Genomic DNA, 14,878 nt, shown 5'->3' with positions numbered 1-14,878 from the left:
ACTTACTCACTCATGTAAACTCCTGAAATCAACTACTACACTAGTGTGGTGTCAAGTAGAAGTCTCATTACATTAAAGATTAGATTTAGAAGGGACAATAACATCAATGTTAAGTTCATCATTACATTTAAAACCTCAATAGCAAATAAGAAAAGGACTTCTATCCTGATTAATCTGAGCATATGCTACTTGATTCTGTTTTTTAAAGGCACTTCTTGCCTCCAAGTTTAGAAGCTTGTAGTTGAAACAGAAAATAACCAATATGCAAGAGGTAAGTGCTCTTTAGAAGCTTTGAAAATAATGGCCTTTTTGAGAGTGCCTGTGAAATCCTGGACCACTTTTTACTGAAAAGATAGTGTTCGTTGATGATTATTTTAACACTTTTGAGAAACAATGCAGTCATACTACAAACTGTATAATTCCAGCCAATTTATGGGACAACAAATAAAAGATTATCCCTAGAAAAGACAGGATTGTTATGATCCTGAAGGAGTGACAGATTTTAGCACTGAAGGAAAAATATTCAAAATTGTGACAAATGCTTGAGATAATCTCTCAAGGGCTTTGTGCAAAAGCAAAACAATTACCCATGCCTTATCTATACTTAGCTTTTCTTTTCTTTGGTAAATAAAAAATATTAATTCCTGGTTAAAAGATCAAGAAATCTTAAGTAAACTAAGCAGTAATAAGTTCCTCTGTCCATATACATTAAGCTTAAAATCTCTATGATATATTTAAAAACAATTTTGCTCAAGAAAATATTTTCAACTTATTTGAAACTTAGTCACTTCTGAAAACTTCCTTTGACTAAGCTAGACTTTGGAACATTTTCACTTTTCTTTAAATCAAGAATTTTTGAGTATAAATTTTTCTGAATCTGCCACTGTATCAATCTATGTACATTATAAGGACACTCTGATGCCATATAAATTGTACCTTCAAGCATCTTAATCAATCGGATGCCTGAAAACCATTAAGTTCAAGGGGGCATTGCAATGATGTGGTCCTATATCCCATGTATGAGTTACTTTATAATCCATTACTTGTACTACTATAAAATAATGCTAATTTATAAAATCTATTATTTATGAATATTTATATTAAACACTATGTTACTACTATAGAACTGCTTCTGTTCCATGACTTGCTTCTTTTCTGGTATTAAAACAAATGGTCTTAGAAAAGTAAAAGTAAAATGCACATCATTTATCTGATAGCTGGGGAATTAAATGCCCCATATAAGTCAATGCTGAAGATAATTGAAATTTAAGACATAAAAATGTGAAAGTATATTTTGATCATTTGAATGAAACCCTTCTCAAAAGCTCAAACTTATCTGGATTATTTAAAATAACATTCTTAGTGGCTTTTGATTATTTTTTTGGAGCTCAGACCTCTTCAGTCTGAACATGTATTTTTGTATACTGATGGTTTTAGAGGGACTGAAGTGATTAAGACTTCAGCTTCACCACAGCTGGTGTTAATGCAATGATTTTCAAACCTGTTGAGGTGTGATCTATAGAAAATCACATTTTATAACCTTACATAATGCACAAACCCATACAGGAAATGAAAGCTTGCTCTTTGTAAGGCACTGTGACATTGTCTTTACTTTTTCTTCTATATTTCTCTACATTTTCCTTTCTAATTCTATTATTTTCTATTTTATTTTTGGCTCTTAAAAGGAATCTGCTAATTGATTTTTATAACTCATTAATTAACCACAGCCAGCAATTTGAAAAACACTGACCCACAGTGAGAGTTCCTATGCCCTATAGGTCTCTTTGTCCTGTGCTACAAAGATATTATATTTTTAATCTTGCTTTTATATGGGCACTTTGAATATGAAAAAGATGAGACCTTAGATAGGGAAGGAATAGGGGCCCCAACTAGGCTCTGAGGTTATTTCAGGTATATAGACAGAAAAAAAAAATAAAGATAAGGAAGAAAAAAAATCAGAACCCCTGTCCCAACTGCTAGGGCTAAAATATTTCTCTAATAATTACACTGTGGGGGTGCTGTGTGGCTCAGTTTGTTAAACTTCTGCCTTCTGCTCAGGTCATGATCCCAGGATCCCGGGATTGAGCCCCATATCCGGCTTCCTGCTAATCGGGGAGCGTGCTTCTCCCTCTACCTCTGCGGCTCCCCCTGCTTGTGCTCTCTCTCTCTCTCTCTCTGTCAAATAAATAAATAAAATCTTTTAAAATTAAAAAAAAATTTATGCTGTGACCACAGAAAATACAGAATATCTACACACACACACACACACACACACACAATGATCAGGCCTCAAAGGAGAAATTAACTATAAAGATTAACCAGACCTACATATCTGCATATCAGAAGATCATAGATGTCACAAGAAATAAAGACTCACACACAATGTATCTCTCATGTCTAATTTCAGAGCACTGAACTCACCGCCAGCAAGTTTCCTGGTAAAGTCCTAACTAATAAAAGGCCAGAGATTAAAAGCCTTCATTGGCAACCATGTTGGAACTGCTCTCACATCTGAGAGCTTTTTCTGTATTCTTTTTTTTTTTCCTTATTATGTTATATTAACCACCATATAGTACATTAGCTTTTGATGTAGTGTTCTATGATTCATTGTTTGTATATAAGACCCAGTGCTCCATGCAATCCGTGCCCTCCTTAATACCCATCTGTATTCTTGCTTAATAAAATTCTATCACTTTGCTCATTCTCTTTGGTCCACAAGTTTCATTCTTCAACTTCCTGAGACAAGAACTTCAGTGTTCATCCATGCAATCTTGAGTGTTAGTGATGAAGTTCATCATAGAATGCCATTTCAGAAACATTCGCTTGCAGCAAGTCATAATGGCTGCTGTTCTTTTATCCTATTTTTTATTTTGATTCTCTCTTCCTTTCTTCTTTTCTGGAAGTATCCCAAATATTTCTGGTACTCTAAATTTGCAAGAGTTGGACTGTAAAGTCATTGGTAATTAGTGGCAGATTCTTTCTATTGTAGTTGAGACCATTATAAATGTTCATATTTTCTACAATTGAGGGCTTTATTTGCCATTTAAATTTTTTCAGACTCTTAAGTTTAGGGGGTTTCTGTATAATTGAGGTTATATCTGAAAAAGTGAATCTATATACACTCCACATTGTAAAGATCTGTGTAATGCAAGAAAATGTCTTTAGATTAAGTATATGGATTTCAGAGGAATAAGAATTTTCTTAGTTTAACTATTGCAGATGACATGATACTATATATTGAAAACCCTAAAGACTCTACCAAAAACTATTAGAACTAATAAATGAATTCAATAAAATTGCAGGATACACAATTATTTTACATAAACCTGGCATTTATATACACCAATAATGAACTAATGGAAATATGAATTAAGAAAACAATTCTATTTATAATCGTATCCAAAAAACCCCCCAAAAACCTAAGCACAAATTTCACTAAAAAGGTAAAAGACCTGGGGCGCCTGGGTGGCTCAGTGGGTTAAAGCCTCTGCCTTCGGCTCAGGTCATGATCCCAGGGTCCTGGAATCAAGCCCCGCATCCGGCTCTCTGCTCAGTGGGCAGCCTGCTTCCTCCTCTCTCTCCCTCTCTGCCTGCCTCTCTGCCTACTTGTGATCTCTGTCTGTCAAATAAATAAATAAAATCTTAAAAAAAAAAAAAGGTAAAAGACCTATACTCAGAAAACCTTAAGACACTGTTAAAAGAAATTGAAGATGACACAAGTGGAAGGATAGTCCATGCTCGTGGCTTGAAAGAACTAATACTGTTAAAATGTCCATTTTAACTCAGAGTAATCTATAGATTCAATGTAGTCATAATCAAAATACTAATAGCATTTTTCACAGAACTAGAACAAATAATCCTAAAATTTGTATGGAACCAAAAAAAAAAAAAAAAAAACCCCAAAACTCCCAATTATCCAAAGCAATCTTGAGAAAGAAGTACAAGACTGGAAGTATCACATTCTCAGATTTGAAACTACCCTACAGAAATATAATAAACAAAACACAGTACAGTACTGGCACAAAAACAGACTCATAGACAAAAGGAACAGAATAAGGAACCTAGAAAGAAACCAAGCTTACCTGGTCAGTTAACCTATGACAGAGGATGCAAGAATACCCAATGGGGGCAAAATAGTCTTTTAATAAGTGGGACTGGGAAAACTGGTTGTCAGAGGGGAAAGGTGGGGGGGGAATGGCAAAATAGGTGAAGGGGATTAAGCAGTACACATTTCTAGTTATAAATAAAATAGTTACGGGATATAAAGTATGGTATGGGAAGTACAATAAATAATATTACAACTTTGTATGGTGTTGGATGGTAAGTACACTTTTTGTGTTGAGCATTTCATAATGTATATAAATGTCCAATCATTATGTTGTATACCTGAGAATAACATAATGTTGTATGTCACCCATGCTTCAATTAGATAAATAAATAAATGAAATAGAAGAATTTTACCATACAAATCACATATGTGAATGAGCACTTATCGTCACAGAAGATAGATTTTATAAAACTAAAACATAATGAAAACCCATGAAGTAACTAGCATATAGAAATTCTATTTGATAACAAATATTTGAAATTAATTTAGAATCTAACTGATAAAGTACATATAGACTGCTTCTTAGTATCCTTTATAGAATGACTTTTTCTTTTTAGTTTTGTTAAGATTTTATTTATTTGAGAGAGAGAATGAGAGGGAAAGCGTGAGAAGGGGGAGGGTAAGAGGGAGAAGCAGACTCCCTGCCAAGCAGAGACCCTGATTCAGGACTCGAATCTGAGACTCCGAGATCATGACCTGAGCCAAAGGCAGTCGCTTAACCAATTGAGCCACGCAGGTGCCCCTAGAATGACTTTTTATTTTCAAAGGAGAAAGATATTTATTATTCTACATTTCCCTCAAAAGGAGAAAGCTGATATTTTTCTGTGTTTTTGGATTTCTTGTCTCAAATATGCCCTTATTACTCCAATAGTCTTTGGCCTATAGTCTCTAAAGTATATGTATATATATATATGTATACATATATATATATATAATTCAACTGATTATATATATATTATATATATTATAAAATGTCTTTGAATGGCAAAGACACCTTTGAAGAAGAGTTCTAAGGAAAATGAACTTATCACAACTGAAAAGTATTTCTAAAGATTGATATTCAAGTGTGAATATTTTGAATGGCTTGGATACTTTGCTGAGTTCAAAATTAAAAAATCTGCTTCCCCATTAATTGAAATACCACCAAATACCTACAGTGATTCTGAATTAATTTTAGTTTCCACATTTTGTTTCCTTCATATATTGTACAAAAGTCATGTCAAAATATTTAACACAGGCACAGAATAATCTGGTGATCACCAGAGGGGCAGATGTTAGTGCTAACGTTATGACATATATTACAGAAAAAACCTGCAAGGATAAAAGACAAGTCTTATTGAATAGCACTTGTTGAGCAAAGGGTTAATATTTTCTTTAATTAAGGATGAGGTATCATATTTCAGATTTTTTCATGTTAAGAGTGATTTTTGTTTCTATAATTTTCCTACAATTACCATTTTGATGACTTGTTTTTACATAAACATGCATGCCATGTTTATGTATCTTTAAATAAAGAGTAAATGCCAGGATATAATCTCATATTTAATTTATTAAAAAACACAGGGATACCTGGGTGGCTCAGTGGGTTAAAGCCTCTGCCTTGAGCTCAGGTTATGACCTCAGGGTCATGAAATAAGCCCCATATCGGGCTCTTTGCTTGGCAGGGAGCCTACTTCCCCCCCTCTCTCTGCCTGCCTCTCTGCCTACTTGTGATCTCTATCAAATAAATAAATAAAATCTTTAAAAAAATACATTAAAAAACACAGATTTTTAAACTCATGTGTCCAAAAGTACACATCTTGAAAATCTTGTCAACATATAAGACAGTGTCATTCCACAATGGTGTCTTAACCATAGTGAGACATTTTTGTGTTAGAGTTTCCTGCTGAACATTTACATAATCCCTCAAAATAATTGGCTTTTTGTTGTAAGAAAACTGCTTACCTAGAAATGTTCAAGAAATACATTTCCTCTATGGATCTATAATCGTGGTTCTGTAAGCTCTTATGGGACTTTTGCAAGACATAGGAACATTTAATTGAAAATGATTGAGTGCCCAACACACCACAGATGCCCAGCCTAAATAACAGCAGTGGAGATTACCAAGAGTCAGCTTCTTGTTTCAAAAACAAAACCAAATATATTCAGTCTCATTTCCAAGATAACCACTTGTGTGTTTCCGCAGAGTCGATGTGTGATTAAATTTTGAAACCATGCGATGGAAGCAAAAGACCATATGGGCCTCAGAAAAGAAACTCCTATGGGAAGGACAGCACATGGATATATATATATATATTTTTTTTAATTATGAAAACTTAGAACTAATCCCCCAATATTATAACTTTAAAAACATGGTAGAAGAAATTGGCTCTATTGCCTTTAACTTTTAATTAATTAATTAAGACAATTTTGAGTCTTCTACATATCGGGAAACAAGCAAAACACACACACACACACACACAGCCAAATAATCAAAACAAACAAACAAACAAACAAACCACAAAAAACAATCTAAAGGCCTATAACATTTTTTATACCAAGGACTGACATTTTGAGAGATTCTAAATGGTAAGGACCCTTATTATGTTCATTCCATCAATTATTTTGGTGATATCATAAGCATAATACTTAACAAAAAAGCATAATTTGGAGGATTGTTTTCTTTTAACTTCCTGCTTATACCCTCTAAGGTTTCACATTGTATTTCACTGCATTGGTTTTTACATTTGCATTGGTATTGCTTGTAGCTGGAACATGCAATCTTAATCGTTTTAAAGATACATCAAATTAAGAATATAATCTGGTCATACACACACACGTACACACACACACACACACACACATATATATATATATATATATATATATATATACATATGAAACACTGAGCACTTAGGTGGCTCAGTCAGTTAAGTGGTTAAGTGTCTGGCTTTGGTTTAGGTCATGATCCCAAGGTCGTGGGATCAAGTCCCACATTGGGCTCCCTGCTCTGTTGGGAGCCTGCTTCTCTCTCTTCCTCTGTCTGATGCTTCCACTGTTTATGCTCTCTCTCTTACTTTCTCTCTCTATCAAATAAGTAAATCTATAAATATATATATGTAATAATAAAATAGTTATTATACACCTAATCATAAAATCTAGTCAGGAATTATTTAGATATATTTAGAAACTCTTTAGATAATATTTAGATATTCTAACAGGTTTAGGCTTACCTAAGTGGTAATTGATTTATAAAATACATTTTTTTTACATATTTGATTAAAATATAGCCTTTCCTACTGGTTGGAAAGGAACTCTCTCATTCTTGCCAACTTCACCAGGTTATTGTGAAAAATCAATAAAATAGGAGAACTGAAAACACTGGGTAAATAAGAAAACATAATCATCAGTGTTGTTAAAATTTTATTTATTTATTTTTAAACATTCTTAAAAAGATTTATTTATTTTTTTTAGAGTGGGGAGAGGGCAGAGGGTGAGAGAGAATCTCAAGCAGACTCTCCACTGAGTGCAGAGCACCATAAGGGGCTCAATCTTAAAAGTGACCTGAGCCAAAACCAAGAGTCAGACACTTCACTGTGCCACATAGTCACCCCATAATTTTTTTTTAAAGCATGTTTGTAATCTCAATTCTACTTGGGTGATTGGAAAAGATCCTACAATCTCCATAAAACTTATTTTCCTCATTTCAAAACTAGAAATGATTATAAGTCTGCAAGCCTTTTCCAACAAGATAGTTGTGTAGTTTAAATAAGACAATAATCATAAAAAAATTGGGAAACTATATCAAAACAAGGTCTTACATATTGACCCTGGATTGTCAACCACCCACGGGTTATGCTTTTCATTCAGTTTTGGTTGTGTAAAGGTATTTAGATCTCCTTTGGCCTTCTGTCAAAACTTGCTAACATGGCTCTTCCATTCCAGGAGAGCTGCTCTTGTCCATGTTTTGGGGACCAAAACTCATTTTCTATCCCTTTGAGTCCTTTCCAATTATTCTAAAACTTTTTCTACCTTAACACTATGAAGGTGCTGCTTCTATGGCTCAGTATTTTCCAGTTTCCCATTTCTCACTATATTATATTTTACCCCTGACAGGTATTTTCCAGTTTCCCTATTTCTCACTATATTATATTTTTCCAGTTTTTTCCAGTTTCCCATTTTCCAGTATTTTCCAGTTTCCCATTTCTCACTATATTATATTTTACCCCTGACAGGGATTCATGCCTCTGACTCTCTTCTAGCACCTCATTATTACTGTGTAACCGCAACTAAAATAACCATGTTGTTCAATCATTTCTGCCATGATTTTAGCATGGATATCTTTGCTGTTCAAACATGGTTTTTAAAGTCACAGATAATTCTGTGTTCATTCTGCTTGCAACTTTGGATTTCAGAGCCGTGGAAGAAATTTGAGATGATAACTCAATTTCCAGGATGGCCATAGCAGTCCAAAATTTGCATATGTATTAAATATATAATTAAGACTCCCAAGTTTAAAACTTGGTGAGATAGACTGTATGTAACTCTTTGACCAAATTATAATTTATTGTCATCCTCTTGGTTATTATTTACTATGAAGTTACTTAGAGAAATTTTGAATACATAGTCATTTATCTTTAAAACAGTTTGTTCACTAGATTTTATTTTATTTTTAAAGAAAAAAAAGACTTGGTAAATGGGCTTGAACTCTAATGTAAACTGTGGACTTTGTGGTAAGAACAATGGATTCCTGTAGGTCCATGGTTTGTAATAAGGGCACCCCTGTTGTGTGGACTGTTCATAGTGGGGTGTGTTGTGCATGTGTGGTGATGGGGATATATGGAACTCAGTACTTTCCACAGTTTCACTATGGGCCTATAGCTGCTCTAAAAAGTATAATTTATTAATTAAAAATAAAACACCTCAGGTAGTTAAGTGACTTGCTCAAGTTGACTCAGACTACAGATATCCACAGATTTATAATTCAAGCCTAGTTTTGTATTTCTCTTTCTAATGTGCCACACAATTCTCGGTGCCCCAGAACATGGCTGCATAGGAATTATATCTGAACAGAAGCACAGACCTTGATGATTAACTCCATGACTTTCTATAACATAGATCTCAGGAGAGAAATAACTGTTGTGTAATTAACATCTATTATGCATTAGGTCAAATGCTAGGAAACGGCTATTATTATCAATCACTGCTCTTCTTTCAAAATTTGCGTTTGTCCTGTTTTGGCCTAAAACATTTCATTATGGATGATAACTTCCCTTGTTTAACTCCTGGTTTATTTTGTCATTTCTTCTGACTGTGATTAGATTGTCTGAGAGTTAGTAAATAACCTGTGTTTTGTAAAAAGGTCATCTTAGCCTGAGAAAATGGACTTGATATAATAATTTGCAACTCGTTTTTTAATCTCTATTATACTAATAAGAAAATGCATCAAATATATCAATATGTTCTTAACAGATTTCTTCTCAAATTCTTGATCATTTTGAAAGTGGATGCATAATTGTTCCTCTAGAACACCTTACCGGTTGTTACATGGTATGTGATCTGTCTTCCTAAAATATCAAAATCTTTCTTCTTGTACAGAACAGGGCATGTTATGTGCTATGCAATTATGTATACTAGATTTATGCCAAGACATGAGAATAGCTGTGGTTACCAAGAGGTAAAATAGTAAGTAAAATACAAAAATCATGCTGCATACACTGAGAAGTTTATCGAGACCTATCATTATTTTATTTTACAGATTAAATGTCAAATCTACATTTATTTGACTAGAAGTGTTTCATAGCTTTTCTGAAGTAAATTTACAAAGCATTAAACATTTGATTAAAATGAATGATGATTCTTTAGCTCTAGCATGTGAGGGCAACCCCACACCTTTTAAGGTCATGACTTTAATGTAACAGCTTTTTTCTTTCTCTACTTCTATAAATGGAGAATGCTGCTGCCTGAAAGCTGTCTGGGAATTCAGCCAAAGAAAGAAGAAGGTTGCAAAAACTCTGGGGACTTGAAAGAAAAGTGGTTGGCATTAGCTCTGTCCTCACTTTAAACGAAAATTAAAACAAAAGACAGACATGTACAGTAATCTCTCTTTTAAGGAAAGAATACAATGCCTCTATAGTAATGTCAAGTGGAACAATTTGGTCCTGGCCCAAGATATGCAGCTGTTTCACAGGAAAATAGCAAAAGGCTTCAGTCCAAAGCAGGCAAATAAAGCATGATTGTTCGTAAACAGTCACTGGGGCCCTCACATTTAGAACAAGGAAAACAACATTAGCATAGAGGAGGGCAGGTTAGGGGCATGAGTCTCAGTACAAGTTGAACCATGCCATCGGTTTATGATTTATACAAAAGACAGTGGTGTCATTTTGCCTACTATCCATATGCCTAGTAACTGTGAATAATTCATTCTTCAGGAAATTATGTACCAGGGAAATACTTTTTAAGAAACAATGAGGATTTGATCATGGATTAAAGATACGAGAAGAAAAGGAATCATACACCCATTATCCATTTCTGGTTTTCACCTGCTCATTCAAGAAGGATCAGACAAATGGAAAAGATGGTGGAAAGTAAGTGTTTGGATAGCCCTTTGGAAGCTAAGCCATGGTGTGGCTTCTCAGTGGTTTCAAAATAACAAAATGGGGAATCAGGTGTAATAGCTGTAAAGTAATAGAGCAGAACTTTGACGGTGATTACCAGAGTAAGACAGGAAATTTGGACCTGCCCACTGGGTATATGTGATATTACATACTACATTTTCAGTCCTATTCTTTAGGATTTTTTGATCTTGTCTTAAAATATGGACACTAGCTCTATTTTTTTTTTTAACTTCTGTTTGGCATACATTTCTTTTCTCATTCCTTTCCACTTTTCATGATTCATCTTCTGAAATGGGTAGTCTTTCCGTGTGCTTTACTTTCCCACCACCTACTAATTCCCTGATTAATCCATTTCAATTTGCCTTCTGTTCTCTTTGCTCTAGTGAGACTGTTTTCTTTATGATCAGTAAGATTTCCTTCTGGGAAAATCCAATGATTTCTTTTCGGTCTTCCCTTGTTTTTTGTCCTGTCTGCCTCATCTGGCACTGTTGGAGACAGAATAAAACTAAAGAGAGGCAAGGAATTACACTGTCTTTAAAGAGGTTAATGCTTTCATTTACTAGAAATGATAGTTACTTTGAGAATGCAGAAGAGTGGATTTTAAAATGATTAGGAAGAACAGAAGAGAAACAGTAATCTAAAGGCAGGAAGGAATCAAAGACGTTAAGACGTTAGCTATTTCTATAACGTCAATGGCCTGGCAATCTACAAAGAAAGAAAACGATAAAAAGAAAATTGCAAATGAGTATACAAGAGAATCAGTTAATACACATTTATTCGTAGGTGGTGGCATAAAGAATGTAACACTGGGAACTACCCAGATAAACACAGAATAGAATGATCATTTTTACCCTTATGGAGCTTATAAAGTAATCACCAGAAGATATTATGATAATTAGGGTTTTTTTTTTTAGTATGGCTATAACTTCCTGCTAGATATGGTCAGTTTGTTAGGAATTTGGCAAGTTTTCAGAAAGGGCACACATGTAGAAAAAAGCCTGATAAAAGAGGATGGCAACAGTAAAACATTTCTTAGGACTAGCCACTTTTCTACCTTCAGGCTTCAGGGTTCATCTTCAGTGCCAAATAATTTTTCAAAAGTTACTTTGTCTAACATAAGGAACACTTTAGTCTCAACAAATGAAGTAGCAGAAAAATACCTGAAAGAACGTAAGGTTGGGGCAATGACTGAACTGAGCGCAAATCCCGAGTCATCCATTTTAAACCTGGACAAATAAAGGAAATTTGGGGAACGTTGCTGAGCAGCTTTAGATTTCCATAAAATAAGGGGTCTTTCTTATTTTGTTTACTTCCTTTACAGTGATATTAGTCAGGATCCTTCTGACAAAGGAAACATGTTATATTCCTCAAACTTCTGGAACCTTTGTATTCTTAAGTGAAATAAACAAATGAGAGGCTACTGCACTTTTCATTCATCTGCTGTGCAGAGGAATATCACACATCCAAACTTATTCCTAGGTAGCTGAAACAGAGACCCACAATAAAACACATCTATTCGACCACATTTGAGCTGAGGAGAATGGACTATCTGAAGATCTAACTACCTAGACCTCACAAGTTAATTATTCACATAAATTAAAAGCCAATTCTAGGGTGCCTGAGTGGCTCAGTCAGTTGAGCATCTATTTTCTTTCAGGTCATAATCCCAGGGTCCTAGGGTAGAGTCCCACTTCAGGGGCCTGCTTCTGCCTCTGCCCCTCCCCCTACTCAGGTTGTCTCTCACTACCCCTCTCTCTCTCTCAAACAAATAAAATCTTAAAAAAAAAAAATAAAAAGATCTCAGGTCATCTGAATTAATGGGATGCCTGGATGGCTCAGTTGGTTAAACACCTGCCTTTGGCTCAGATCATGATCCCAGGATTCTGGGACCCATTCAGTGTGGCATTGGGCTCCGCTCTCAGCGGGGAACCTGCTTCTCCCTCCCTCCCCTGCTTGTTCTCTCTCTCTCTCTTTCAATCTCTCTCTCTTTCTCTCTCAAAAAATTAAAATCTTTAAAAAACAAAACAAAACAAAATGCTGTTGCTGCTATTGGGAGTAGATATGGAACCAAAGAGTAGATCGTTGACAAGTCATTAGATACTCTTTGAACAGGGGTATATTTATTTCCAAGCATTCTAATATTGTGTTTCCCAACCTTATGTAATTGTATAAGTTGTACACATATTCCAAATGTACACATATATACTTTGAGGCAGATCAATGAAGAAAAGGTAAAAGTAAAACTCCCTTGCTATGCCTTCATCATGATCATGTTCCTTCACATCCCCATATGCTGACCTCTGAGATTATGAGGAGGGAAAAAAATAAGCAAACAAACAAAACAACAATAGAAGCTGAACCAAATAGAGAGAGAGAGAGGAGGAACAGACTGATGTGGGAAATAATATATGAAAGCAACAGGTGTGCAGATGGAAGGAAAATTTAGGCAAGAAATTCTGTTGTGAGATACATAGAATCAGGACTAAGGAAATTAGGATTTTAGTATGTCTAAAGCTGAGTAGAGTCTATTATACTTCTTTTTCTAGTAAAGAGTACTGAACTTGTAGCCAAAAGCTCTTCTTAAAGCTATAATACCTAAATGCACTGTCACACTAGGCATACTGCAGTTGAAAAATGTCTTATATAAGCAATTTAATCTTATCAGAAAGTAAGAGCTAGGAAAGTGAATTGTACAGAATATATTTCATAAAGCTACTATGAAAAAGTTTGTTCCTTTCAGAGTATAAAATGCCTTAAATGTTTCTTAAAAGATAGAAGAAAAGCAGTGGATTAATTTATTGAATATTCTTTATATGCTTGTGTCTTTAGAAAATAATACTAGAAGTCAGAATAGTTTTAAAATAACAAAACTTTGATAAAGAAAGTGTGAATTCATTTAGTGTGTTAAAATTGAAATATCATACAACTGAAGAAGTTCAAATTTCAGGATTCTGCCTTAATGGTCTTTTAGAAAAATTCCTTATGTAATAATAAGAAATCTAAATTTCTATTAGAAATAACTTTTTAGTAATTTAACTTGATTTGCACAAAAGCTAGCCCATATAGTTTTACATGGAAAACAATTAAATTCCTCCTATTAAAATTTAAACAAATTGCAAAAAAATTGGAAGCTTTTTAAAAAATCAAATAAATGACTTCCAGCACAACCTAGACTGTCACCATATTAGAAAGATCAAGGTGCTGTCAAATAGTCTTTGAGTCATGCATATTTGGGTAATCTATGCTTGAATTTTGCATAAAAAAGATTTTCTATGAGTTAGTTGTTTATAAACATGAATGTCAAAAAGTTAAATATTAGAACTATATATTCCAATAATGAAATTATTTTATAATTGAAAATGTTGAAACATCTCACATTCACAAATTATGTTCCTTGGGGCTACATTAGAAATGTAGATGTGATTTCCCTTCTTATGAAAATGATTTCCCATTTAACTTTAAAACTTGAGAATATTTTGAGGATGCTTCAGTATTTTCAAAGATTTTTATAGGAAAACTAAATTTAGTAATGTGTAATGTCTATCAGTCTTATGATGTAAACAGTGACTGATTAAGCCCACTTTCCTTTCAGGTTGAAATATCTTACTAGAAATAAAAGGGAAAAAAATCACAGCTGGAAACCTTCCCAGAAACTTCACTAGATGACAAAGTAAAAGACCAGTCTTCCACAGATACTTAATGAAGACATGGTTCAGGGGATTTCTGTTCTAAAGATCACTTTGCCCACCAAGAAAAGACAAAAAACAGTGGATTTCTTCAGTTCAAGTCTGAAATCAAAGCAGGATAGGAGGAAAAAGTGAAAACTTTAGTGCTCATTAAATCACTTACAGTGGTTTTCCTTTGGATTCACAAGTCAAAATTAATGGCTGTCCTTCTTGTGGAAAAGGAGTGGATGGTATAATCTTAACTGATGGTGTATCTAGAAAAAAAATGGAAAGGAATATTAAGAAAGGTCACTAAATACACATAAACATATATATTTCATAGTGGTACATCATGGCAACTGTTCAGGCTTTTTCTTATTATTGTGTACATTTACAAGGGATTTCTGAGATTTGGTGAAACACAATATACAATTTTAAGAAGCTACCATCCTGTCTATGGAACACTAACAAAGATATCTGAATATCTTATGAACCCCACTGTAGTATTA

The 14,878-nt window shown here is 34.1% G+C and overlaps 1 protein-coding gene across 3 annotated transcripts in view; it reads right to left on the bottom strand.

Moving 5' to 3' along the window:
• Window positions 1-14,878, bottom strand: part of CADM2 (cell adhesion molecule 2) — a 1,078,599-nt gene that overhangs the window by 106,521 nt on the left and 957,200 nt on the right. For all 3 annotated transcript variants that reach the window (XM_044251154.1, XM_044251156.1, XM_044251155.1), the window contains one exon: window positions 14,554-14,644. In XM_044251154.1, coding sequence (XP_044107089.1) covers window positions 14,554-14,644 — 91 coding nt within the window. The remainder of the gene's footprint in view (window positions 1-14,553; window positions 14,645-14,878) is intronic.

The sequence above is a fragment of the Neovison vison genome, chromosome 6, assembly GCF_020171115.1.
Source record: "Neovison vison isolate M4711 chromosome 6, ASM_NN_V1, whole genome shotgun sequence".
In the NCBI taxonomy this organism is placed as follows: domain Eukaryota; kingdom Metazoa; phylum Chordata; class Mammalia; order Carnivora; family Mustelidae; genus Neogale; species Neogale vison.
The sequence above is the reverse complement of the archived record's forward strand: the minus strand, read 5'-3'. Positions and strand labels throughout refer to the sequence as shown.